This window comes from Tamandua tetradactyla, chromosome 1 (genome assembly GCF_023851605.1).
Source record: "Tamandua tetradactyla isolate mTamTet1 chromosome 1, mTamTet1.pri, whole genome shotgun sequence".
In the NCBI taxonomy this organism is placed as follows: Eukaryota; Metazoa; Chordata; class Mammalia; order Pilosa; family Myrmecophagidae; genus Tamandua; species Tamandua tetradactyla.
The window spans coordinates 101,128,350-101,155,793 of NC_135327.1; the positions used below are offsets into that span (position 1 = coordinate 101,128,350).

At 38.9% G+C, this 27,444-nt stretch overlaps 1 protein-coding gene across 1 annotated transcript; it reads left to right on the forward strand.

The window, feature by feature from the left end:
* Positions 1-12,997: 12,997 nt before the first annotated feature.
* TOMM7 (translocase of outer mitochondrial membrane 7) lies at positions 12,998-21,800 on the forward strand. The gene is made up of 3 exons (XM_077122094.1): positions 12,998-13,181; positions 15,191-15,239; positions 21,577-21,800. Exons 1-3 carry the CDS (start codon positions 13,079-13,081, stop codon positions 21,590-21,592), a joined length of 168 nt encoding a protein of 55 aa, XP_076978209.1. The 5' UTR covers positions 12,998-13,078; the 3' UTR covers positions 21,593-21,800.
* The last annotated feature ends 5,644 nt before the right edge of the window (positions 21,801-27,444 follow it).

A 27,444-nucleotide genomic window follows, 5' to 3' on the forward strand; every position in this document is an offset into this window, starting at 1 on the left:
CTTTTCAGCTCCTCACTTTTGGGCTTTAAGAGACTTTTGACTTTGACTTAATTCAGCTTTGACTAAAGTCTCTATCATGGCTTAAAATTGTTATTGGGAGAGGAAAACCTCTTTGGTTGCTCAGATGTGGTCTATGTCTTTAAGCCTACTTGGCAAGTGAGCTCACTGCCCACCCCCTTTATGGGACATGACTCCCCAGAGTGTACATCTCCCCAGCAACATGGGACAGAAATCCCAGGATGAACTGGAACCAGTATCAAGGGGTTGAGAAAGCCTTTTTGACCAAAAGGAGGAAGAGAAAAATGAGATCAAATAAAGTTTCAGTGACTGAGAGACTTCAAACAGAGTCGAGAGGTTATCCTGGAAGTTATTCTTATGCATTTTATAAATATCTCTTTTTAGTTTATAGTGTATTGAAGTGGGTAGAGGGAAGTACCTGAAATTGTTGAGTTATGTTCTAGTAGCTTTGATTCTTGAAGACAATTATATAAAGATATAATGTTTACAGTGTGACTGTGTGATTGTCAAAACTTTGTGTCTGATGCTCCTTTTATCCAGGGTATGGACAGATAGTAAAAAAATATGATAAATAAATAATGAAGGGGGCAAAGGTTAAAATAAATTGGGTAGATTGAAATACTAGTGGTCAATGAGAGGGAGGGGTTAGGGGTATGGTATGTATGAGTCTTTTTCTTTATTCTTTTATTTCTTTTTCTGTAGCGATACAATTGTTGTAAAAAAAATCATGGTGATGAACACACTACTATGTGGTGATATTGTGAGCCATTGATTGTACACCACGTATGGAATGTATGTATGTGAAGATTTCTCAATAAAAATATTTAAAAAATTTGTTATTGGCAGAGGCAATTCACCGTGGACCCTGAGCATCCCTGTATGTTGTTTTCGGATGTGTTCTGAATGAAAGGCCCTGGCGTTCTTTCCCCAGCTATTTCTCAGGGTTGTGTTTGCAGCAAACAACCTTCAGGCAGGAGACAATATCACCCCCTAGAAAAAGAGCAGGCCTGCCCTGCTCTTATACAAGCAGTGAATCCCCTGTCCCCCAGCTCAGTGTCTCCAGTAGAGCATAGCCTATTGTATATATAGGCGTCCTTGATGGGTCCTTTTCATCACCCTTGCAAGACTTGGGATGGGGAATCAAGGCAAACCAAAATGAATTTCTGGCTGCTTCTTTTGCATGTGTAAAAATCCTTTGTTTTCAACTCAGGAGTCTCCTTTCTTTGGTCAGTATCCATGAAAGAATAACTTGTAAGCTTGTGAGTAGGGTAAAATTTCAAACCCTGCACAGATTGCTTCTTGCACTGAATGGCACCATTTTTTCCCCGATGTTGGCCAACCCACTCCATTGACCTTCCCACCCACCACTGTGGTTGGCCGGCTTAAGTCTTCCTCCAGGTTTAAGCTGAGTATTCTCCATAATCTCCTGTCCTGAAATTCTGCCTTTTAAATGGACTGAACTTTTTCCTGGAAACCCAGTGTGAACAGTTGTTCAGTTTCAACTGATCTGTCCACTCACATACCTATTATCCAAAGCCTTGCTCCAAAAATGTTACTTTCCTTTTCTTTCCTTTATTTCCCTTCCTTTTCTTTGCATTTTCTGTTAATGTTTATGGCGTCATCCAAACTTGAAAACTCAAAGCCATATTTGAATCTCCACTTCCCCATCAATTCTTCATTTAATGATCCTTCATGTTCTCATCCTTATTTCTGCTCCCACTGCCATTGTTCACGCTCATGTACTGACCACCTCATATTTCTACATCCACCTGCTTTGGTTCTCTGAAGTCTCTTCTCTTCTAGCTCGTGTCCATATTTAAGCATATTTTTATGGAGTTGTAACCCTGGTGTTCATGAAATTTTGCATTGTGCCTTATGTCAGTTAATGAATATTTTACCTTGATGCTCTATGGCCGATGTAATGAGCATTTAAAGGTCTTACAACTGTGTGTGCCAGCACGGATAACAATTCTTCAGTTGCTGAATATTGAGGTTGTTTCTGCATCAAAAATCATGCTGCAATGAAGAACTTTAGTATGCACAGCTGTTTTCTTATGTTCTTTAGCTGTAATAAACCAACTCAAATTACTGTCAGCCACTTGGAGAATTTTCAGTGATGCTAAATAGGGTGTCACTGAGGCACTGAGGGAGAGGAGACACTGGGCTCACTAACTAGATGGGCCTCTTCCCTGTGCTTCCCTTTGGGTGTGCCTTATTATTCTTGCACAACCAACCAGATTTCTCTGTTTTTTAGGCCCCATGGTGGGAGAAGATGGCTCTCTTCCCTTACTCAGTACTGTAGCTCCTTCTTTCAAGAGCCCATTCTTGAATAAATTAGAGTCTCAGATTTAAACAATAAACTAGTGTTCCCCGAAAGGGGAGGGCAGGCACCCACTAAAGTCAGACTGTGTGCAGTAAGTGACTGCAGAAAAAGCCATGTTTTCCTTATAAAAAAGGCTTTGCCGCTATATATATATATATAAATTAACTCAAAATGGATCAAAGACCTAAATATAAGAATTAAAACTATGAAATTCCCAGAAGAAAACATAGGAAACATCTTCAGGACTTTGTATATACAAGCAATGGTTTCTTAGACATTATACTAAAACACAAACAGCAAAAGAAGAAATAGATAAATGGGACTCCATAAAATTTTTTTAATAATTTGCGCATCAAAGGACTTTATCAAGAAAGTAAAAAAGGTGACTTATAGAATGAGAGGAAATATTTGGACATCATATCATAAGGGTTTAATATCTAGAATATATAAAGAACTGCTACAGTGCAACAACAAAAATACAAACAACCCAATTTAAAAATGGGCAAAAAACTTGAATAGACATTTCTTCAAAGAAGATACACAAATAACCAATAAGCACATGAAAAGATGCTCAACATCATTAACCATTAGGGAGATGTAAATAAAAACCATAATGAGATACCATTTCACACCCACTGAAATGGCTACTATTTTAAAAAACAAGGAAATAAGTGAGGTAAGGATTTGTTGAAATAGGAACACTCATACATTGTTGGTGGGAATCTAAAGTGGTACAGCTACTGTGAAAAACAGTTTGATGATTCCTTAGAAAGAATGACCTTATAATGAAGCAATCCCACTTCTAAGTATATCCCAAACAATTGAAAGGAGGGATAGGTGCAGATATTTGTATGCTGATGCTTGTAGTGGTGTTACTCACAATAGCCAAAAGGTGGAAACAACCCAAGTGTCCATCAACCAATGATTGTATAAACAAAATGCACTTATATATATATATATATATGGAAATAGTATTCAACTGTGAAAAAGAATGAAGTTCTGATACATGTGACAACACATGAAGGTATCATGCTGAATGAAATAAGCCAACCACGTAAGGACAGGTATTGTATGAGCTCACTGATATGAAATAGAATATGTAAATTAACAAAGTCAGATATTAGAATACAGGTTACCAAGGGGAGGGGTGAGAGTAAGCCAAGGGGAATTAAAGCTCAATTGGTACAGAGTTTCTGTTTGGGGTGATGGAAAAGTCTTGGCAATGGATTGTGGTGATAGTACTAACATTGTGAATTTATTTAATTCCACTGAATTGTATACTCGAAGGTGGCTAAAATAATTAATATGGGGTTGTATATATATTCCCAGATTAGAACTGTGCTACTGAAAGGGTGAATATAAACTATGGACTATATTTAATGATGTAATTATAACACTATTCTTTCACCAGTTGTAACAAAGGTACCACACTAATGCAAAATTTAATAATGGGAAAATCTATGTGTGTGTCTGTGTGGGTATATGGGATCGCTACTTTCTGTGTGATTTGTCTGTCAACCCACAACTGCTCTAATAAAAAAAAAATTAAAATGTGAAAAAAGGGCTTTGAATCTCTCCAAGTTCTGCCCTACAGAATACAAGGAGAACATGTTTAGCCTTAAAAAAAAAAATTAAAGACTGGAGTTGACAGCATAGTTTGTTGTTCTTGAAGAAATTCAGTATGAGGTTCTATTTGAAACAAAACAAAAATTCCACTCTGTTCTTCAACCTATTCGGACCAGTGTGGTTGCACTGCTTGTTTGAATGGGTGTCATTCTGATTGGGGCTGTTGTTAAATATTTTGAATATTGCCCCTGAGTAAAAACCCTTTTGGAATGTCTGATTTTTAATAAAAATTTCTTCTCTATGTGCCCAACAGGATGATTTGGCTACAAAATGTAATATTACTGAGTGGCTGGCCGGATGGATGGGGTTATTAGACTGTCCATACAAATGTTGCAAAGTGGCTACCAGATGCAAATGTTATCTTTATCATTGTGATTGTTGTATCAGACCTACTCTCAGTAACTAGTGACTGGATTAGATTACAGAAAGGCCCAGAAAATTGTATTATTTTAAATGAAAAATAATATGTGCATGCTTTAATCAGAGATTGAAGCTGCTGCGATCATTCCTGCCAATTTGCATAACAGATATAGAATTACTATATAGTATATATAAGAAACTGGTAATGTTGGTTGGCCTCGAGGAAGAAAAACATGCAGCAGGGAGACAGAACTGGGAGGGGAACTTGTCACTACATACCCTTTTCTACCTGTTAAATTTGGACTATGTGTATTTATTTCCTTTTCAACAAAATAAAGTGAAAAAAAGAACAAAACCTTAAATCCTAAAAATAAATGATTTTTGCCTTATAATTTATTTCTTTACTTTTTGGCTTTAAAATATTCAGCAGTTTTTCAACTACTCTTGGCAAAAATCCAAATTTCTTCACTTGACATTTACAGTTCACTTGGTCTCTTTGTTTCTTGCCTGGGGTTTTCTGTTCACCTAAAGTGTTTCACTCTTTCCTTGTAATTGCGTGCTTTCTGGCATTTGTTTACTGCTTCTCCTCTTCCTCTTTCTCAGTCATCAGAAACCTGCTCAGGCTCACTTCTGTCAAGTTTTCCCCTGGAACACTCAAGCCCCTTGAGACTTTTCTTTCTTCTAAATTCCTACACAGTGCATTGTCTGCCCTACACATTTGACCCTTATCCCCTGCTGCCTTATCTTATCAGGGGGATGTGTAGTGTCCCCTGTTGGCAGGAAATGGGTCTGACAGTTTTCTGAAATGCCCTTGCACCCAGCAGAGAGCCTTAAATTTTGTTGATGTTCAAGTGATGCTTTTTGATTAATGTGGTCTTTGTGAAGTTTTATTTCATGCGTATGCTTGCCTCATGTGCTTAAGAATTCCAGGAGGTACTGTGGCAATAAGAAATAATTTATTCACCCAAAAAATACTTTAGCAGAAAATAAAAGAGGACAAGGAAAGAGTTAAAAATCAAAAAAGCTCATTGTGTTTTAATACTGATGTATATTTTTAATATAACATTTCTGGAAAACAAGATGCATGATAAAAATTTTCCCTCTTTTTCATTTTGGCTGATATATTTGGCTGCATTTTAAAAACTAGTCCCTGTTTCCTGGTAACCGTGGCGAATTAATTAGCTTTTCAGATATGTTATTAACAGGTTCTCAAACTTCTCATTTTGAGCAAATGGGAGGGTTGGACTTAAACCTGGGCATGTCTGATCTCAGGTCCGTGTGACTCCCAAGCCAGTGTTCTTTTCTTAATAGCAACAAATATTTGTTAGGTAGCCAGCAAATTGTATTAAGACATAATTGGGGAAAAAAAAAAGATCTCATGGAGACAAAGAGAAGTATAAAAAATAGTCCACGCCCTCAAGGAGCTTACATTCTAGTTTCATAGTCCATTAGTCTTTTCCCACTTTATGGCTGTCTGTGTAGAATGTGCAGCCAGTTCTTGAGACGTTGCAAACAGGCAACCTTAGAACAATCTTTAGAAAGGGTTGATCTTTGAAACTGAATCTGGTAAAAATCCAAAAACAAAACAAAACAATAAAAAGACAAAGCCAACACAATCAGGCAATAATAATAGCTCACATTTGATTAAGTCTTTACCTAGCTAGGCCCTATGCTAAGGGTTTTAGACATATCTTTATCTTTACAATGATCAATTGAGGTGGGCACTATTAAGATCCTTTTTTGCCAATGAGAGACTCAGAGAGGTTAAACAACTTTCTCATGATCACATAGCTAAGTGATAGAACCAGGATTCAAATGCAGATCTTTTGACCCCTGGTTCATGTATTAATCTTGACTTTCTGTTATTGTTTTTCCAAAGATTAGTCATATGGACAAGTACCTTTTTTCTTTTTATATATGCTATATGGTGGAGTCACATTTCATTCTTTTTCCACGTGAGCATCCCGTTATTGCAGCACCATTTGTTGAATTTTTGTTTGTTTGTTTGTTTGCTTCCTTGTTTCTTGTTGTGGTTGTTTTTTTGGGGACGTACATGGGCTGGGAATTGAACCCAGGTCTCCTGCATGGCAGGCGAGAATTCTACCACTGAACTACCCTCGCACCCCCAGACAAGCACCTTTTAATATGCTTATCTTAATCTCTCCAACCAGATTGTAAAATCTCTAAGTGGGGGCTATGTTTCTCCACACATGATGATCCATAGCACTGGGAGCTGAACAGAGTTGGTACCCAATATTCCAGAATTAATGAATGGAGAAAACACAAATTATGACTTGTAAGTATGGTGTTAGTAAGAGTGTGGTGTTCAAATTCAAAATTCAAAAATCCAACTGTATGCCAGACAGTGTGAGGCAGTGGAAAGAGTATGAGTTTGGGAGGATAGAGAAGTGTCTGGCAAGGAAGGTGCCCACTACATGATACTTTTATTAATACATTATATCATATGATTTAATTATTGTCAAACACAACCCTGTTAGGTAGTTTTTGTTGTTGTTGTTTTCCCATTCAAAATTTTAAAGTCATTTTGGAAAAGTTATTTTACATAGAAATATTTGTTTTCATGAAATGGACTTATTCCTTTTTTTTTTTAAATTTTCTAGAGATATATTCACACATCACACAAACCATCCAAAGTATACAATCACTGGCTTACAGTATTATCACAGGGATGTGCATACATATGTTAGGTAGATTTTCCCATTTATAGGTGTGTAAATATATATTCAAAAGGGGTCGTTTCTATTTTTCTGTGGAGCCTGGCTATGCTGTTGGGAATATCTAGCAAACATATTTCCATGATCTCATTCTTCCTTCCAACCTGAAGGATCTCAACCGTCTGATCCTCTCTAGAGCCATTTTTCCCCCCTAATAAAACAGAGCCAGTAGCATCTTCTCGGACAATGCTGATGAAACGCTGACAGCTGAAATTTTTTCCTGGGTTTTCACGTCCGTACCTTCCTCTCTCTTCTATCTTTTTAGAATTACCTGAGACCATAGGGTTATAATATAAGTGATTAGTTCTACCTGTCTCTGCATCACAGACAGAACCATGGCACAGCCATCTCACTGACTTTGGAACATAGCTGGTGAACTGGGCAGGTTCAGCATACAGCATCCTTTCAGGGGGGATTATCTTGCTGCCTGTTCACCAGAAAGCATATTATTCTCCATCCTAGCATTCCATCCTCATTATAACCTGATATTCTCTTTTCCATCGTTTCTGCCTACTCATGGCTTCTACTGTTTCATGTCTTTTTTTCTCTGTCTTTCTAGCTTCAGCCAAGCTGATATTTCTGTTTTGAGTTCAAATGTCATTTAGAGATCTGTTTGGTTTAACCAGTCAGCATCCCTTTAGGTCACTGGTCAGCTTTTGGCCTGATCATACGTATCACTCTCATATAGTGGAAATGGATCTCTTAGCTATCACAGCCTGAGGAAAATGTTCTTTGAGGATATTCAACTGCTTTCCTTCTAGATCTATGTTTACTTCTTACCTATGAGTTAGCCTTGTGTTGTGATTAGCCTTGTGTTGTGATTCATATTCAGGCTTTGCCTGGGTTTAGACTTAGCCTCTATCACTTACCAGTATTTGACCCTGAGCAAGTTTTCTTTACCCCCCATGCCTCAGTTTCCTCATCTATGAAATGAAGTTGGTAATACAGTGTCTGTCTCACAGAGTTGTGAGGAAAATGAGTTAATGCATGCGAGCATTTAGCAGAGTGCATGGCACCTAGTCAGCACCCATCAAGTGTTGTTTTATCACCTTTAATTGGTCAGCGGAGTGTGCCTGCCCACCAAGAGGGAGAATGTCAGTTCTTATGCCAACATATCTCTAATTGAAAATGACAGATAAGCATGTTAGATATTAATTCCTTGGATGATTAAGAAGAATGTTATTAGGCCATTAGTTCCTGATGCAATTCATTTACCAATTCCACAAATATCACACATACAGACCTTGGGGATACAAGATTAATGAGACAGCATCTCTACCTGTGGTTTAGTTGGGAAGGCAGTCATGTAAATAGATGATGAGGTGGTGACAGGAACAAGATAGAGTGGGGGCGCCACAAAGTAATTTCTCATTTTGCCCTGAGCAGGACAGGGACAGGCCAGGGAAGACTACATCTTAAAGGAGATATTTGACCGGACCTTAAAAAAAAAGGGGGTGTGGAACAGGGCAGGCATTTCTGGCAGTGGAACAGTAGAGTCCCAGCATGAGATCTTCAGGGACCTTGTAGATTGTGCAATGGATCTCTTATCCTAAAGGCAGTGGGGAGCCTTTGGAGGATTTTAATTTGTTTTACATCTACCTTTATTGTTTTTAGTGATTACAAAGTCATATGTGCACATTATGAAAAATAATGAATGCATTAAAGATATACATGCATGGACAGTGAAGACTCCCCATAATTCCCTGTCTATCCCCTTAGATAGCCACTATTAACAACTTGTAGTGTTTTCATTTAGATTTTTTTATGTGCACATACTAACAAATATTTACTGATTATTGTTATTTATAATAAAAGAGGGGTCTTGTTTTTTTCATTTTTTAATGATATAGTACTGAAGGTTTTGTGATAGGATATTAAGTTTACAAGAAGGACTGGAGAGATCAAAGATGAAGTCAATAAGACAATTTCTTTATCAATAGATGTGGTTGAGTTTCTGAACTTGTAAAGACTCATCAAGGTGAGCCAAATACCACCCTCTCCATGAGGCTTTTCCTGACTAGTTCAGCTCAAAAGGCTAGTATGCTCCTCCTAACCCTGGTTATTTTCTTTGTCAGTTCCACTTACTTAGCATTTGCTTGAGTATTGTGTTATATCACTGGCTATGATATTACTTAATATGTGTATGATAATCTAATGTTTGCAAAGAACTTTCACGAACATTAACTGTTTTAATTTTTCTCCTCACAATATTATTCTGGGAATTGCACCTATTTTCAAAGGATAAAATTGAGATATAGAGAAGAAAAGTTACTCAAGGTCATATGGCTGGAACCTCAAAGTTCTTCTGATTTCAAGTCCAGTCTTCTAAAACCAGACTGCAATCTTCTTGTGTTCATAGGCCCTGTTGGAGTCACTCTGTTTTAAGACAATGCATATTCTAGGCCCCATGTATACTGTCTAATTATTTTAGGTATCCATTCATTCTACAATGAATTATACAATGTGCAGCTCACTGAGCTATATGTCATTCTGAAGAAATATTAAAAAATACAACACAATTTCCCACTTAAGGATTTTCCAATATTGTTTGGAAGATTAAAATGAAACTATACTGGCAACTGAAAAAAGAAAAATTTGAGAAATTCCTTGAAAAAGGAATGAAGTATTCTGGAGCCCATGGAGGGAGAGAAGAGAGAGGGAGAAAGAATGATCTGGGTAGGAAAGAAGTGGGACGGAGGCGGATGGGAGGAAAGCTTTGAAGTATGGGTAAGATTTCCATGGGCAGTGATTATGGGGAGGCCCACGTAAACCCAGGAACATTAAATGTCACTAAATATTTGAAATAGTAAAGTGAATTTGGGGAACAAGTTGTGTATTGGTGGGAAAATTGTTACAAAGAAAGCTGGAAAGTTAGGATGTGGTGAAATGAAGAGGGTTTTGAAGGCTAGATTTTGAGTTTTCACCTTTGTAGTCCTTGGAACTCATTCAAAATTTTGAGAAGGGATGGGGGGAGGGTGGGTGTATGAATAAGGCTGTGATTTAGTAAGACTGACGTTGACTACTCTGTAGAATGAATAGCATGGGTGGAGTTCAAAGGCAGGAGACCAGTTAACTTCCTGCTATTATCATATTCTATTTTTGACTAAGGGCTACGAGAGACTGAAACAGGAGGGTGCATCAAGAGTAAAAGAGACACTCTCAACCTTTTTCCATCAACAACAAATATACTTAAGAAGTATAACATACCTCCATCTATTTTAATGTCGCCCCCGTCCACTATCTGACGTGTGTGGGATCATTATAGAGGTGAATCTATGCAATTTGACTTTGTTGAAGACAAGGAGTGAGGCTACTAACTCAGTAAGTTGCATAAGTCCCAAACCAGGACTCATACTTAACCAGTTCTGTGCCAGTTGGAAAGGATTTATGTGCCCTAGAAAAGCCATGTTTTAATCCTAATCAATCTTGTAGGAGCAACAGTTTCTTTTAATCCCTATTCAAAAATGTAGGTTTGGAAACTTCATTAGGTTATCTCAACGGAGATTTGACTTACCCAATTGTGGGTATTAACCTTTCATTAGAGGGAGATGTAACTCCACCCATTCTATGTGGGTCTTGATTAGTTTATTGGAATCCTTAAAAGAGGAAGCATTTTGGAGAAAGCTTTAGAGCAACTGGAGAGCAACAGAGCAGGGTCACAAGTATGATGAGAGCAACAGAGGAGAACGTCACAGAGCCAGGAAGCAGAGAGTCCACCAGTCAGTTACCTTTGGAGATGAAGAAGAAAAATGCCTCCCAGGGAGCGTCATGAAACAAGAAGACTGGGGATAAAACTAACAGACATCACCATATTTGCTATGTGCCTTTCCAGTTGAGAGAGAAACCCTGAACCTCATTGGCCTTCTTGAATCAAGGTATTTTTCCTTGATGCCTTAGATTGGACATTTGTATAAACTTGCTTTAATTGGGACATTTTCACCACTTTAGAACTGTAAACTTGCAACTTAATAAATCCTCCCTTTTAAAAGCCATTCCATTTCTGTTATATCACATTCTGGCAGCTAGCAACCTAGAACAACTTCTTTCAATTTTGCCCTCAATATTCATTTGACAACAAGTCCTGCTGATTTTATCTTTTTATTGATTCTCAAATTTATTCTTTCCTCTAGTTTGACTGCCACTGGCTTCTTCAAAGCTTGCCTGACTCCCCTACACTGGGTTAAGTGTCCTCCATCTGTCTTCCCATCACATTTTGTGCATAATTTTCTCATGGGACTTAGCACTTTCACATTGCATTGCCATCATCTGCTTACTCATGTTTTCTCCACTTAATCATGAGTCTTAAAGGCATTGCCTTTTTTTTTCAAATCTTATATCTCTCTTGTCTACATTTGTATTGCAGTATAGTAAGGTTCAATAAATGTTTGATGAAGGTAAATGACTAGCTGACAAATAAATGCCACCACTCACTGCATCTTATTATGTACCAGGCACTTGGATAAAGAGGTGAGAACAAACAGTTTTTGCTCTGGAGGAGGTTAGAATGATGCAAAGCACAATTTAACATAACGATTAAGAATACTAACCACCTGTGTGACCTTGGGCCAATTATTTAATATCTCTGAGTCTCAGTTTCCTTATCCATAAAAGGAGACATATATACTTTAATTCTTACAGAATTTATAAGATAGACTATAATGCAACTTCATTTTACAAATCACTGAAAAGATTAAAATGAATTATTGTATTTAAAGGACTTAACACAGTGGACAGGGCACAGTAGACACAGGCTGTTACTGTTACGAGTATGAGCTAAGCACAGGAATGGCCATAATGTAAAGTGAAATTTTTTAGGAGCCATTGTGCATTTTAAGAGTTTAACCAAAAATGTGGTCATGTTTGTTAAAGATGAGCCAGGGATGGCTTCAAGACCAAAGCCTAAGAACTCCTAGAGCCTTAGAAGACATGAAGTCCTGGACTTAGAAACAAAAGCTCAAATAACAGACAGGGACCAGGCAGTTACTGTATTACAAGTTTGCTATCTTGGCTACACATTAGAATTACCTGGGGAACTTCAAAGGCAAAACAGTGGCCAGGCCCTAACCCAGACTATCCGGATTTCTAGGAGTAGGTTTCCTGCATCAGCATATCTTTAAATCGCCTCAGGTGATCCTCATGTGCAGCCAGTTTGAGAACCAGGCAATTCTAAACAGATGAGCCAGCAGACGTGTCATTTCCCATATTCGTTAATTGTTGCGGAGACATTTCGTCATCCTCTAATTTCCCCAATTTTAAAGTATTGACAAGTAATTTAAAGTGTTAAAAAACACCACGGGAATCCAAGAAAATATAGATAGTGGCCCTACTGAGGTCATTTCTTGCAGCTGAACTTCCGCTTTGAAGAAATAAACTGAAATGAACGTTAGTTAAAATAACTTGCCCGTGAGCCACGGTGGCTCAACAGGCACAGTTATCACCTACCATGCCAGAGACCAGGGTTTGATTCCCAGTGCCCGCCCATGCAAAGAATTAAAAAAAAAAAAAGAAAATAACTTGCCCCAAATCACACAGCAAGTTAGTTTAGGAGCTAGACCTAAAAGCCAGTACATTTCAATTAATGTTCCTTCTTGGTCAGGGAAGGAACATTTTAACAACTGGGTATGACTTTGCGAAGAGAGAGAACAACTGAGTATGACTTGGCGAAGAGAGAGAACAACTGAGTATGACTTTGCGAAGAGAGTGTTCCGGGCTGAAAGAATACCAAGAACAGCGACCCAACTACCCCGGCGCCAGCGAAAACAGGTGATTCTTAAAACTTGAGCAGGAACACGAAACCAGCAAACTTCCAACGGAAGGGTAAGGGGCCCGAATGCGCCTATCTCAGGCTGAGAGGCGCAGGGGCGGTTAAGTTGAGGGCCATGAATTACGACCTCGTTGGCGGCGCTCACGACTCCTGCCGTAAAGGTCGCGTGCGGCGCGTGCGCACCTCCTCTCTCGGATTTCCTACGCGGTCGCTGGTTGTCCTGGTACCCCCAGTCCCGTCTCGACGGTCGCGATGGTGAAGCTGAGCAAAGAGGCCAAGCAGAGGCTGCAGCAGCTCTTCAAGGGCGGACAGTTTGCTATCCGCTGGGGCTTCATCCCTCTCGTAATTTACCTGGGTTAGTGGAAGAAGAACTTGGGAGATATCTGGAGGGAGTGGCGTGCGTGGCCTGGGACTCCAGTTTTAGCTTTCGGGGGGCGAGAGAGGAACTCTGGCGTCCACTCGCACTTCCTTTGAGGCTGTGTGGTCAAGTGGGGTCGGTCTAACTCGACAGCGAGTTCCGTTCTATCTTTTACTAGTTGGGTGATCTTTAGCAAGTCATGTAATTCCTTCCATTCTCATTTTCTGTCTGTGAACTGGAGTGAGAGACCTACTTCTCAGGATTATTGTGAGAGTTAGATGATCTAGTATATGTGAAAGAGTCTGTCTGTTTGGCATTAGGTGGGTTTTTCAGAGCGTTTCCCCGTACGTTTCGCGGAGGTCCTAGGGGGAAGACGACTAACTGTATTGGGAATCTAGAGACCTCATGGATATGCTATTCCCTTGAAGCAAGATCATGATAATAGTCATCGGATGCCTCTGTTACACTGGGTCTGTCTCTCCTCTTAGATAAGAAATGTATAGTGATCTTGATTTTTCCCTTATTTGTATCACTGCCCTTTTCCCCATTTGTGCGTGTGGAGTCCTGTATTAACCTGCTCTTATTGTCTTTGTTTTGTTTTATTTTTGCTGCTCTGTAAGTCTCTCCATTTAACTTCTCCATTTTTGATATTCCTTTTCTACTGTGAGAAACCAATAGGTGGTTGCTGCAATATATGTACCAAGAGCTTTGGACTAAGGAGTGCATAATGATTTCTTTTTCAACCCTAGAGTTTATTCTTTTTTTTGCACAGTGGCTGTATTCCCTTTCTCAGGACTCCCATTGTGATTTTTATCCTAGCATCCTACTCAGGTTATTTGAGGTTGATGTTAAGGCTATCTTTCCAGTACCTCCTCCGTGTTAATCATTGTCTTTTTCCTTACACTATATATGAAATTTAATTTTTTATCTTACCCAGTTCTCAGATTGTTTCTTTTATTTCCACTTCAGCGTTCACTGAAACCTGTGATGCAGATTGAGCTTCTTGTGTAATTTAGGTTTAGGTTTACCTTTTGGGGCTTTAGGGAATGTAGTGCTCTAAAACAGACGGTCATGATATGATGATAAAGAAATATATCTGGAAATAATTTACCAACAAAAAGACAGTTTTCTGTTTTTCTGCAAATTTTGTGAGCAGAGTCCCAGATCACCCTTTGTTCCATTTTATCTTTTTAAGGATGTTTGTGTAATGAACACCTTGGAAGTTAAAGATTGTACTTCCCTTCAAACTAAAGGGGAGACATGCTTACTGCCCATTACAAAAGATTCTGGTTCTTTAAGCTTAAGGATCCTCTCCTGTAAAGCAGCCCACTGTATGTGCAGGTATCATCTGACTCCCTTTGCATGGAAATTGGGGCTTAGAACTGATGCAGAAAGGATAATACTCTACTACTGCCATTTTGGGAGTAATAAACGCTTTGTCTTTGACTCCGGGATCTTGTGTCTTCTACTGGCATCCATGAAACTAAGAGTCTAATTTGTTGAGATGAAAATAAGGTAAAGTTTCAGATACTTCACAGTTCTTGACAATAACTCTAATTTTAATAATCGTTTTTGGTAAATAGCCTATGTATCAAATTGTTAATAAATCAGTCTGTCTCAGGTGATGGAAGAGGTTTATTTACCTATACTTGTAATTAAGAGTGTTGATTTAATTAGATTGAGAAATAATGACTGGTATGATTTTTTTTTTCTATCAGTAGTCCTTGATTACTTTACAAAAAGAGGAATTCATGAGGGATAAAATAATGCATATAATAGAATCACGAAGCTTGTCCTTCCCTTTGATTAGTCCTAGAAAATCTTAATACTTCAGTGAAAGATTTGAGTCTTCTGCAACACAGGTAAATCTAAATATACAGGTAGATCTGGATACCATTTTAGCCACTCTAAGTTGGAATAAAAAAAAAGAAAGTCTTGTTTGTAAGTTTTCTTATCTGCTGGGATTTTAATTAGTATTTCTTTCTCTTCCCATCCTTCTCCCCTAGGATTTAAGAGGGGTGCGGATCCTGGAATGCCTGAACCAACAGTTTTGAGGTACTGGTTTTACAGATAAACGTTTCAGGGCCAGTGTTCATATATAAAGTCTTTGGTTTTGGGTTTTGGAAAATTTCAGATTTGTAGGCCAATTTAGCTTGTGTTGTCAGGTAACTACTTTCCCTTCCTCTACTAATTTTTATTTTCTGTACAATGTTATTACCATAATTAAGCATGTTTTAATTTAGCATCCTATCACTTTAAAAGGTGAGCAGTTTTTACTTTCTTATATTCCCATCTCATCCTTACTCAGGTGAATACAACTTTTTATACCATTGTAACAAGGGTACATAAAATTTTGTTTTCTTTATCTCAAATTCGATTTTATCCCCCATACGTTTTCCAGTTGTTGATTACTTAGTTTTTTCAATTTTGCAATATTTTAAAAAACAATATACTGAACATTTTTATGTACATAGCTTTTATGGTTTATTTCCTTATGATAAATTGTCGTATGGGATTAATAAGTCAAAGGTATAAACATTTATTGCATTATGAAAATGCGTTGTCACATTCTTTTCTCAAAAACAACCTTGCCTTTATTGGATAAGCCCTTTTGAAATCTTTATACTGTATGCATATTCACACACATAACATATGTATACTTGTGAAAAATTATACATATAAACTGTATATATACACACACACATAAAGGCAGAATCTCAAACAGAGGCAGGTTATGTGTACTCTTGTAGGAAGGACCAACACTCATGGCTTTGTGATGATCTGCCTGGACCACTGCCACTGATAATCTGAGATTTCAGATTTCTTACAGACATTTCTTGTAGATTCCCCTCACAGACTATTCAGTTTCTTCAAACTCCTACTCTAAACCACTTTTTTCTAAAATGGGTAGAAAATAATAATGGCAATATTAAAAACAGTCACCTCTAATGTGTTAAGTCATTGGTTTAGGTGCTTTATTCATGATATTTCTGATTATCACTTTAGTCTTTTAGAGTAAGCAGGTCACACAGTTAGTAGATGGTAGCATATGTATCTTCAAAGCTTATAATTTTTCCACTGGATCACACAGCCTCCCCCTTACTTAGCACAGTGTCATCTGATAGGAATTTCTTCTGTTCTCTTTGTCTTGTCGGTCTCTCCTTTCTCAGTGGAAAGGTTACCATGACATGTGCCCTCAACCTGTCCAGTTCTGCAGTTATTCTCTCTTCCCTGATAAATTCTTCAACAAATTGTCTTCATTTGCTGCTTACTTGCTTCCCTTCCTTCTTTCCCTTATGGTATGTCTTCTTAAAACTTCTTTCAAGGATCCTTATTGAGTTCTTTTTTCTTAACCCTTACTCCTTGAACTATCACTTTCCCTTCCTGTAAAATGACAATTGAGATAATGCATCTGCTTACTAGCTGAGTAACCTAAGACCAGTTATTTCCTTAGGGAAACATTACCTTAGGAAAATGCCGTAGATGGGACTACTGGGTCAAAATGTGTAAACTTCTTAAGGCTGATAGGATTAAATAAGAAAAATGTATGTAAAGTATTAATAGTACTTGTCAAGTAATATGGGATCAGTAAGCTATTAATAGTAATTTTTAATCTTATGTTTTCATTGTCATCTCCTTTACCCTCACTTCCTTCTCCTGTGTGTACTATGCTATAGCTACATATACTACATGCTAGTCCTTGAACAAAATGTATATTTTGATTCCTTTGTCCATATGCTTGAATTCATCAACCTGGAATGGTCCCTTCCCCTCAGTATCTACCTGATGAAAATCTGCTTCTAGAAAAGCTCAATCTCACATGTCACCGCTTCGCTCCATCTTCTTCCCATTCTCCTACCTGAAACCATTCCCTTTTCTTTGCTCCCATAGTGTTCTTTTATGTCTGTCATTCTCTGCTTTGTAGTATGCTTGTGGCTTATTTACGTATATTTTCTGTAAGCAACTAAAGTAGCTGCTCAACAAGTGTTGGATTAAATTAATTAAATGGACTTAACTTCTTGGTGGTCCTTTGAATAGGAAGAAATACAGAATCGCATCTTGTGGTATGACTTGTGGACTGGATCTGAATGCTTGAAGAATACATTTTTTTGTGCATACATGCCTTATGATCCAGTGGTTGCCCTTCACCCTGGTTTATAATCAAATTTAAGATGTATTTCTTTTTTTGGCTTCAATTATTCTACCAAGATTTGATCTTAAAAAGGGTCGAATGAAGCAAACTCCTTGCTTTTCATTTCTTCACCTTTTTGTCTTCTCAGTGCTTCCCTCCTTTCTGATGCTGACTCATCCCTTTCTGTCATTAGGGACATCTTTTGGTTTCCTTCCAGAGGCATTTATGTTTTAGATAAAAATTGATTGAATGCCAGAAAAGGGTTATCTAGTTATAGAATTTCATGTATTGTACTACCTGGGTTGGGGAGACTGACTGGAGAGGTCTTCCTGGGCTACCTAGTGTATACCCTGAAAGGAACAGAATTGTAGCTGCTATGGTTTTTATTAATGTAAAGTGTATTTTATACATAGACATTTATAATTGTTTCCATGACCAAATTATTAGATTCCTTGTGAATAGGACCACATTTATTTTAAGAGTGTGTTGTTGAGCCTCCATGTATTTGTGAATTTTCTGGCACTCCGCCTATTATTGATTTCCAACTTCATTCCTTTATGATCCGAGAAAGTGTTGTGTATGATTTCAATCTTTTTAAATTTGTTAAGACTTGCTTTGTGACCCAGCATATGGTCTATCTTTGAGAATGATCCATGAGCACTTGAAAAAAAGGTGTATCCTGCTGTTGTGGGATGTAATGTCCTATAGATGTCTGTTAAGTCTAGCTCATTTATAGTAATATTCAGATTCTCTATTTCTTTATTGATCCTCTGTCTAGATGTTCTGTCCATTGATGAGAGTGGTGAATTGAAGTCTCCAACTATTATGGTATATGTGTCTATTTCCCTTTTCAGTGTTTGCAGTGTATTCCTCACGTATTTTGGGGCATTCTGGTTCGGTGCATAAATATTTATGATTGTTATGTCTTCTTGTTTAATTGTTCCTTTTATTAGTAGATAGTGTCCTTCTTTGTCTCTTTTAACTGTTTTACATTTGAAGTGTAATTTGTTGGATATTAGTATAGCCACTCCTGCTCTTTTCTGGTTGTTATTTGCATGAAATATCTTTTCCCAACCTCTCACTTTCAACCTATATTTATCTTTGGGTCTAAGATGCGTTTCCTGTAGACAGCATATAGAAGGATGCTGTTTTTTAATCCATTCTGCCAGTCTATGTCTTTTGATTGGGGAATTCAGTCCATTAACATTTAGAGTTATTACTGTTTGGATAATATTTTCCTCTACCATTTTGTCTTTTGTATTATATATATCATATCTGACTTTCCTTCTTTCTACACTCTTCTCCATATCTCTCTCTTCTGTCTTTTTGTATCTGACTCTAGTGCTCCCTTTAGTATTTCTTGCAGAGCTGGTCTCTTGGTCACAAATTCTCTCAGGGACTTTTTGTCTGAGAATGTTTTAATTTCTCCCTCATTTTTGAAGGACAATTTTGCTGGATATAGGAGTCTTGGTTGGCAGTTTTTCTCTTTTAGTAACTTAAATATACCATCCCACTGTCTTCTAGCTTCCATGGTTTCTGCTGAGAAATCTACACATAGTCTTATTGGGTTTCCCTTGTATGTGATGGATTGCTTCTCTCTCGCTGCTTTCAAGATCCTCTCTTTCTCCTTGACCTCCGACATTCTAACTAATAAGTGTCTTGGGGAACGCCTATTTGGGTCTAATCTCTTTGGGGTGCGCTGCACTTCTTGGATCTGTAATTTTAGGTCTTTCATAAGAGTTGGGAAATTTTCAGTGATAATTTCTTCCATTAGTTTTTCTCCTCCTTTTCCCTTCTCTTCTCCTTCTGGGACACCCACAACATGTATATTTGTGCGGTTCATATTGTCCTTGAGTTCCCTGATACCCTGTTCGAATTTTTCCATTCTTTTCCTGATAGTTTCTGTTTCTTTTTGGAATTCAGATGTTGTATCCTCCAAATCACTAATTCTATCTTCTGTCTCTTTAAATCTATCATTGTAGGTATCCATTGTTTTTTCCATCTTTTCTACTTTATCCTTCACTTCCATAAGCTCTGTGATTTGTTTTTTCAGTTTTTCTATTTCTTCTTTATGTTCAGCCCATGTCTTCTTCATGTCCTCCCTCAATTTATCGATTTCGTTTTTGAAGAGGTTTTCCATTTCTGTTCGTATATTCAGCATTAGTTGTTTCAGCTCCTGTATCTCATTTGAACTATTGGTTTGTTCCTTTGACTGGGCCATATTTTCAATTTTCTGAGCGTGATCCGTTATCTTCTGCTGGCGTCTGGGCATTTAGTCAGATTTCCCTGAGTGTTGGACCCCACAGGTTGTAAGATTTTTCTGTGAAATCTTTGGGTTCTGTTTTTCTTATCCTGCCCAGTAGGTGGCGCTCGTGGCACACGTTTGTCTACCGGATCCACCAGTAAAAGTTGCTGTGGGTCCTTTAACTCTGGAAAACTCTCGCCATAGGGGAGGTTTGGCAGCCGAAGCGTCTTGGAAGAGTGCCAGCCGGCCCGGGGGTCCGAACGCGGGGAGGGTCGCCGGCCGCCACAGCACGTGAGAGCGCCCGACCAAATTTCCTAGTCGGCCCGGGGCGCCAAGCGTGGCGGAAGGGCGCCAGCTGTCGCAACCCCGGAGAGTGCACTGTTCCCAGGCGGACCGGGGAGTCGCGTGTTTGGAAGGGACCCCCTGGTCACCGTTCTCCGCAGTCTGGGGATTTCTGACCCAACTCTTTCAGTTGGTCCGGGGGGCCTCGCATGGTGGGGACGCCAGCCGCCGCGGCCTGAGGGGATCGCCTGTCCAATTCTGCCAGCTGGCCTGGGAAGGAGGAAGGGAGGGACTCCGGCCGCTTGCCGTCCCGCCCAGGAAACCCGCGTCCCTCGGTGTTCTCACCGGAGCTGGTTCTCCCAGACAGTCAGCCGTTCCAGGATGGGGTACACTGTCCCTTTGATCTCCGTCGTGGCTCCGGGAGCTGCTCTGTATTGTCTCCACTCCCCCAGTAGCTGTTCTGGAGGAGGAAAGGTGAGGGCGGCAAGGCTGTCGAGGCTGGTAGCGGAGGAGCCCGTGAAGGCGGAAGAGGGCACCGTGGTGGTTGGAGAGCCGCCGGAGCAGGAGGGGGAAGAGAGGGGAGAAGGAGGGTGGGCGGGTCGGCTGCTGCGGGGCGTGGGCGCCGTGCGGCGGGCTGGTGGAGAAAGAGAGGGGAGAAGGAGGGCGGGCGGGTTGGCTGCTGCGGGGCGTGGGCGCAGCGCAGCGGGCCGGCGGAGAAAGCCACATTTATTTTAGTATCCTCTGCTTTCACCCAGGATGGTGCATTGTGGGTATTGGCTGAATTAATGTCTTATTCAAATGCAATACTTTAATGAATTATGGGGCAATATATTAGTAAAACATTATTTGGGCAAAATACATGAGTACTAAGGCTAAATAAGAGAATCATTTTCATATCTTACTGTATGCAGAAATACTTGAAGTTTAATGGGGACTTGAATCACACATTTGAAAATTGGAAATAAGATATATTTTTTTGTAGATACAGGTAAGATACTTTTTAAAAACAAACTTTACAGAATGCTCAAATTGTTGTTTTGTAAAGCAATTTTATTCAATTGGACATAATAGAAATCGGATTTTTAATTATCAGGATTTAGAAATGAAACATGTCTTTTTTTCTTCCTGGATCCTGTTGTTTTGATTTAACAAATGATATAGGAGTTTGGGTTAGTTTTATATAAGCTACTAAAATGTCTGTGTTAAGAATTGGTTTTGATGGAAATGCAAGTTGAGAACATCTGATGAATCCCACTATACTATTTATGATATGTATGCTCCCAAAGCCTCAGTTTCCACATCTTTAAAATAGGGATCATAATTGAGTCGTGGTGAATTTTCAGCGCAGTGCCTAACCTCCCCAGAAAGCAGTCAGTATATGTTGAATCTAATAATGGTGCAGCTAATTTTCTGGATTCATCTGTGCTTACATGTTAATGAAAGTCATTAATCATTTATCTGTTAAATGACTTCACCTTACATATCAGCTTACACTTTCCTTTTTGTTTATAATAGGGAACTGCACTCAAAAATTACAAAACTGTATTTCTTTAAATATAGTTCTATGTATTTGTTTTTTTGCTCAATGAGATTGATCATTGTCTTCTAATAACTCTGAACTAATTGAACAGATAGCAAATACAAGTATAAAAAAATCTCCTAGTTCTTAAGCTAAGCTTAGAAAGTTTTTATTTTTAGGTTTAATTTATCTCTCCTCTTCACAAACATTTTAGCTTACTTTGGGGATGAAGGACTGTTTGGTCATCTGGATTTGAAAGCAGTCTTGGACAGGAGGAACGTGGAAGGTGTGCCTGCCGGCTGGGATAAGAAATGGGACATCATGCAGACTTTTACCATTTGGGTGGCACAGGCTCTTAACAGATGCATCTGAGGCTGAGTGAAATCTCGTCCGAGTTATTTATGATAAACTGTATCAAAATAAATGTTTGTAACGACATTCTGTCTTGAGTCCTTTTTGAGTTGAACATAAGACTATAGTGTAAAAATTAAGTGTTTGATACTTGTTTTAAACAGGGAATCTATGTATGTGGCTAGATGTGAACTTAAAAAATAAAATTTCCAAGTTAATTCCTGGCCATTCACTTGGTAAATGGGTTCCAGTTTCCCTTTACAGTGAATTAATAACTCCCTCTGGGATGTTCTGAGGTAATAAGACTGTTCTCAGTTTGTGACAAACTGGGCCACTGGAGGAAATTTCCAACTGGAAGAAATAGGGCCCTTTTGGTGCTATTGGTAGGGGGTGGAAATGACATTGGCTAGTTACGTGTCTAATTTATTTGTAAGTCCAATGTGAATCTAAAATTTCCTTCTGTGGCGCTAGTCAGCCAGAGCTGACTGGACAAGAGCCTATGGTAAATTCCAAATAAAGCACTTTCTGTTTTCTGCTGAAGAATGGGAACTAGCTTTCAGTTTTTGATACTGGTTTCCTGAGACCATTACTATTTTTATTTAATTTTTTCTGTTGTTCTATTTACTTAATAATGTGGGAAAGTCAAAACATGTGGGACAGTCTGCAATTAATGTGGGAAAGTTTGAAACAGAAGAGAATAGAGTTTGGGAGGAGTCCATTGGGTTGAATGTTTAAAATACTTAGTGTTGAAATGTAGAGATAAATGTAATTCTTCTCAGGTGACTGAAGCTATCATTACCAGAAATTTCCTCCTCATATCTAATGTAAAAGTTGCTTAGCTACTTAAGCCTGTTTTCCTCAAGTCCTGCTACCTTTGCTATGGAGACATGGAAAACTGTTGTAGAGGTTTTAAAAATGAAAATGTCCCAATTAAGACATCAAAAGGGTGATGGACCCTAAAGGAAGGCCGCTAGCATCTGGGACACCTCTGTCACATGAAAAAGCACATGGCCAGCTTCTCCTAGTCCTTTGCTTCCAGTATCTGATTCCAGTGGCTTTCTCTCTGAGCATCTGTGAGTCCTCTCAGCATTTCTGGGGCTTTTCCCCTCTGTGAGCTCTTTCTCTGGGGTTTTCTCCTCCGAGCTCTCTGGATGTTTCTCTCTATTAGCCTCTCTGGACTTTTTGTGTCTTTTATCCTCATAAAGAACTCCAGTAAAGGATTAAGACCCACCTTGAATGGGCTTTGTCACATCTCAATTGAAACAACTAATCAAAAGGTCCCACCCCCAACAGGTCTCCCCCCACAGGAATAGAATAAAAGAACATTGCCTTTTCTGAGGTGCATAACAACTTCAAACCAGCACACTCCCCCTATGGACCCCAAAAGGCATGTTCTTTCCATATGCAAAATACATAAATTATATCACAATATCACAAATGCCTTAAATCATTTCAGTAACAAATTAAGTATAAAATCCCATAAAAGTCAGTTACAGATGTGGTCTGTCCTAAGACAAAATTCCCCTTTGGCTATGGACCTGTGAAACTTAGAAGAAGTTATCTGCTTCCAGTATACAAAAGAGGGACAGTCAGGATAAATGTTCAGCCAAACAGGAGTCATGGGTCCTAAACAGTTCCTAAGAACTGCAGGGCATACATCATTAGATTTTAAGGTCTGAGAATCATCTGTAGAATGGTGTTTTATCCTCAGGGTTTGAGAGAGTGGTAGGTTTACCCTTTCCAAGAGCTCATGTAGGCAACCCTATTCTTTCAAAACACTGGGGTGGGGCTTCAACATCTCCAAGCATTGAGGAGACTGCCATGCTCTCTGTTTTGCCCTCTTTAAGCATCTAGATGACAGCCAAACTCTCCATGAAAAGCAGGGTGGCCAGGTTTCCCTCAATTCCCCAGGTATCTGAGAGCCCTGGGGTGATAGTACTCTTCCTGAACAATAGAGGAAGGCCCACCTTCTGCAAACTCTGGGGCAAATGCACCCTTTCCATATGCATGGATGGGTCTGCTTCCCTGGCCCAAGGTTTCCTGACTCCAGACCTCATTTTTCCTTCAATCTGTCCCTTTTAGTCCAGGCTGGCAGTGGATACAGATCTCATAAAAAACTCATTGGTTGCTCATGCAGCATACAGGGGTCCCAATTGTCAAACAATAAGACTCTCCACAAATCCTTTCTGGATTACTGCATTTCTGGTCCTGGCTTATACTGAAATGGCTGACTGGTGCCAGATTTAGTTAAATCCTCATATGGGGCAGTATTTTCTGGGGACTCATTTTCCAAAAGATCAGAATTTTCCAAACTATCAATTTCTGGTTTCTTTGTACCCAAGAGTTCAGCTCTCAGATTATCCCTTTCCTCTCCCATTTTACTATATGCTGCAAGAAGCAGCTAGGCCTCACTTTCCATGTTTAATTTGGAAATCTCTTCAGCTGGGTATCCAAGCTCATTGCTTTCAAATTCTGCTTTCCATCTGACATCAGGACTCACTTTTGCCAAATTATCTGCCACTTTAAAACAATGGTTACCATTCTTGTAGTTTGCAATGACACATCATTTCTGTCTAAAGCCTCAGCAGAAGTACCTTTAGTGTCCATATTTCTACAAAAAATCTCTTCAAAGCAATGTAGATCTTTTCTATCAATCATCTCCCAGTTCTTCCAGAATTTCCCCACTTCCCCATCTATAAAGCTATTCCAGCATTTTGGGTATTTGAAAATAGCAGCATCCCACTCTCCTGGTACCAAAATCTGTTTCCTTTTGCTAAAGATGTCAGAATGCAATATATCAGAAATGGGTTAGCTTTTACAATGGGAATTTATTAGCTTAAAATTTACAGTTCATAGGCCTTGAAAATGTCCCAATTAAGGCATCAATAGGATGATAACTGGACGTTTAAGAAAGGCTTTCAGTATCTGGGATACTTCTGTCACATGAGAAGGCACATGGGCAGTATCTGCTGTTCCTTCACTCCCAGGTTTCATTGCTTTCAGCTTCTGATTACAGTGACTTTCTGAGCATCTCTGGAGCTTATCTCCCTCTGTGAGCTCTCTATCCAAGTTTCTATCTCTCTGAGCTCTCTGGGTGTTTCTCTCTTGTGCCAGTTTGAAACTGTTGTGCACTTCAGAAAAGCCCTGTTCTTTAATCCTGATTCAATATTGTAGGGTGGGACCTTTTGATTAGGTGGTTTCCATGGAGATATGTCTCTACTCATTCAAGGTGGGTCACTTAATAGAATCCTTTAAGATGGAACCATTTTGGAAAAAGCTCCAGAGCCAACACAGAGAGAGACATTTAGACACATCAAAAGAAAATGTCCCTGGGGAAGCTGTTTGAAATGAGAAATCAGGAGAGAAAGCTAGCAGATGTCACCTTGTGCCTTCCCAGCAGATAGAGAAACTCCATATGTCATTGGCCCTTTCCTGAGTCAAGGTATCCTTACCTGGATGCCTTAGTTTGGACATTTTATGGCCTTAGAACAGTAAACTTGTAACTTATAATTTGCTTTATAAAAGCTGTTCCATTCTGGTATATTGCATTTCCAGCAGCATTCACAAACCAAAACATCTCTTGTAGCTCTCTTGTCTGTTCCTGTCTTTATCCTCATAAAGGACTCCAGTAAAGGATTAATACCCACCTAGAATGGGCTGGTTCACATCTCAATTGAAACAACCTAATCAAAAGGCCCCACTCACAATAGGTCTGCCCTCACAGAGATGGATTAAAACAACATGGCCTTTTCTGGGGTACATAACAGTTTCAAACTAGCACAGGAATCTTGATTGCTAACTCCAGTATCTGGAACGTCTTGTACCTGCTTCTGTCTGTTGTTTGTTAGTTACACTTGCCTGCTTGTTCTGATTTAGTAATTATTTATTATATGCCAGATACTGTGGACAATACTTTGTAGAAGCTCTGGATTATGCTATCTTCCTCTAAAGAGTGTTGAATTTTACTTTGCTTGGCAATTAAATTACTGGCAGATAGCTTTAAATTTGATGAAGACTGAATTTAGATTTTCTTAAAACCTAGACCATGATCTATATTCCTAGGCATAGCCTTTTATTTATCTCTACTAAAAGCCTGGGAATTCACCAGTATATCTCTATTCTGACTGAGTTGTAACTCTACCATTATTGAAGCACTGTCTAATCTCTGAAATTACTGCTCAGTTCTCCAGTCTCCCTGACTGATCTCTACTAGGTCTCCTGGATTTTTCTTTATGTTCATGCAGTTAAGAACCAATTCAGAGAAGAATTTCTAGGAATATTTCATAGGAATTGAGTGAAACCAGCAAGAAGACTCAATAAGGCACCCTAGACAAAGGCCTCCCTTAAAAACAGAGAAAATGGGCAGAATCTTTCAGAATCAGTTTTACCAGAAATCTAGGAGATGATCAAGAATAGACAATAATTTAAAAATGCTGAATCTAAAGAAAGAAAACCTAAAAATGGTAAGAATACCATAGAATACATTTATTTGTCCAAGCCCTTCCTTTTTCCTCTTAGTTGCAGCGGTTTGTGTTATTCATGGTGGCTGAGCAGCTTGGTGACTTATGCGCAGTCAAGTGTGGGTCCCTGGTTCCTGATTATTAGCTCAACAAACTTATGATTTGGGTGTCTTTGTATATTGGCTCCAACGCTCTCCTTGAAAGACTGACTCAAGAGACATATTTGGGTCACCTAACCTGGAATTTACCCAGAGTGGAGAAGCAGTGCAGAAAGGTGGAGCAGAGCTGGGCAAAAGCTTTGTTTGAGACAAAGAGGATGGTCTGGGACTTTGGAAGGATAAATTGGGTGAGAAACTCCTTGTTTGGAGGGGAAACATAATGGGGAATTCTTTATTTTTTCTTCTTGAAAGAAACAATTTATTTTTTCTCATATCCATTGTTGCCACTGAAAAAATCTGATGTTTGTCTAGGTTTTTTTATGTATATACCATGTTTTATTTATCCATTCATCTGTTGATGGACACCTGGGTTACTTTCACCTTTGTCAGTTGTGAATAATGTCACTATGACCATTGGTGTGCAAATCATTTTAACCATTTTAAATGTACAGTTCATTGGTATTAATTATATTCATAATCTTGTCCTATCATCACCACTATCCATTACCAAGATTTTTCATGACCCCAAACAGACAACTGTAACCTTTAAGCATTACATTCCTCTCCTCACCCATCTCCCTGTCCCCACTCACCTTATCCCACACCCTGGATCTGGCCTTAGTCCCTCACAACCTCTACTCTACTTTTTGTCTCTATTTTATTTGTTTATTTCTGGTATTTTATATATAGAGGAATCATACAATGTTTGTCTTTTTGTGTCTGGCTTATTTCACCAATTATGGGTGATAATCTTTGATTAGGTGGTTTCCATGAAGATGTGTCTCCACCATTTAAGGTGGGGTTGCTTATGGAGCCTTTTAAGAGGGAAACATTTTGGAAAAAGCTTTGGAGCCAACAGAACTGACAGAGCCCCTGGGAAGTAATGGAAAGAAAGCTGACAGATGTTGCAATGTGCCTTTTCAGCTGAGGTTGAAATCCGAACATCATGGGCTTTCTTGAACAAGCTGTCTTTTCCTGGGTACCTTAATTTGGACATTTGTATAGCCATGCCTTAATTTGAACATTTTCATGGCCTTAGAACTGTAAACTTGCAGCTCAGTAAATTCCCATCTTTAAAAGCCATTTCATTTCTGGTATATCACATTCTGGCAG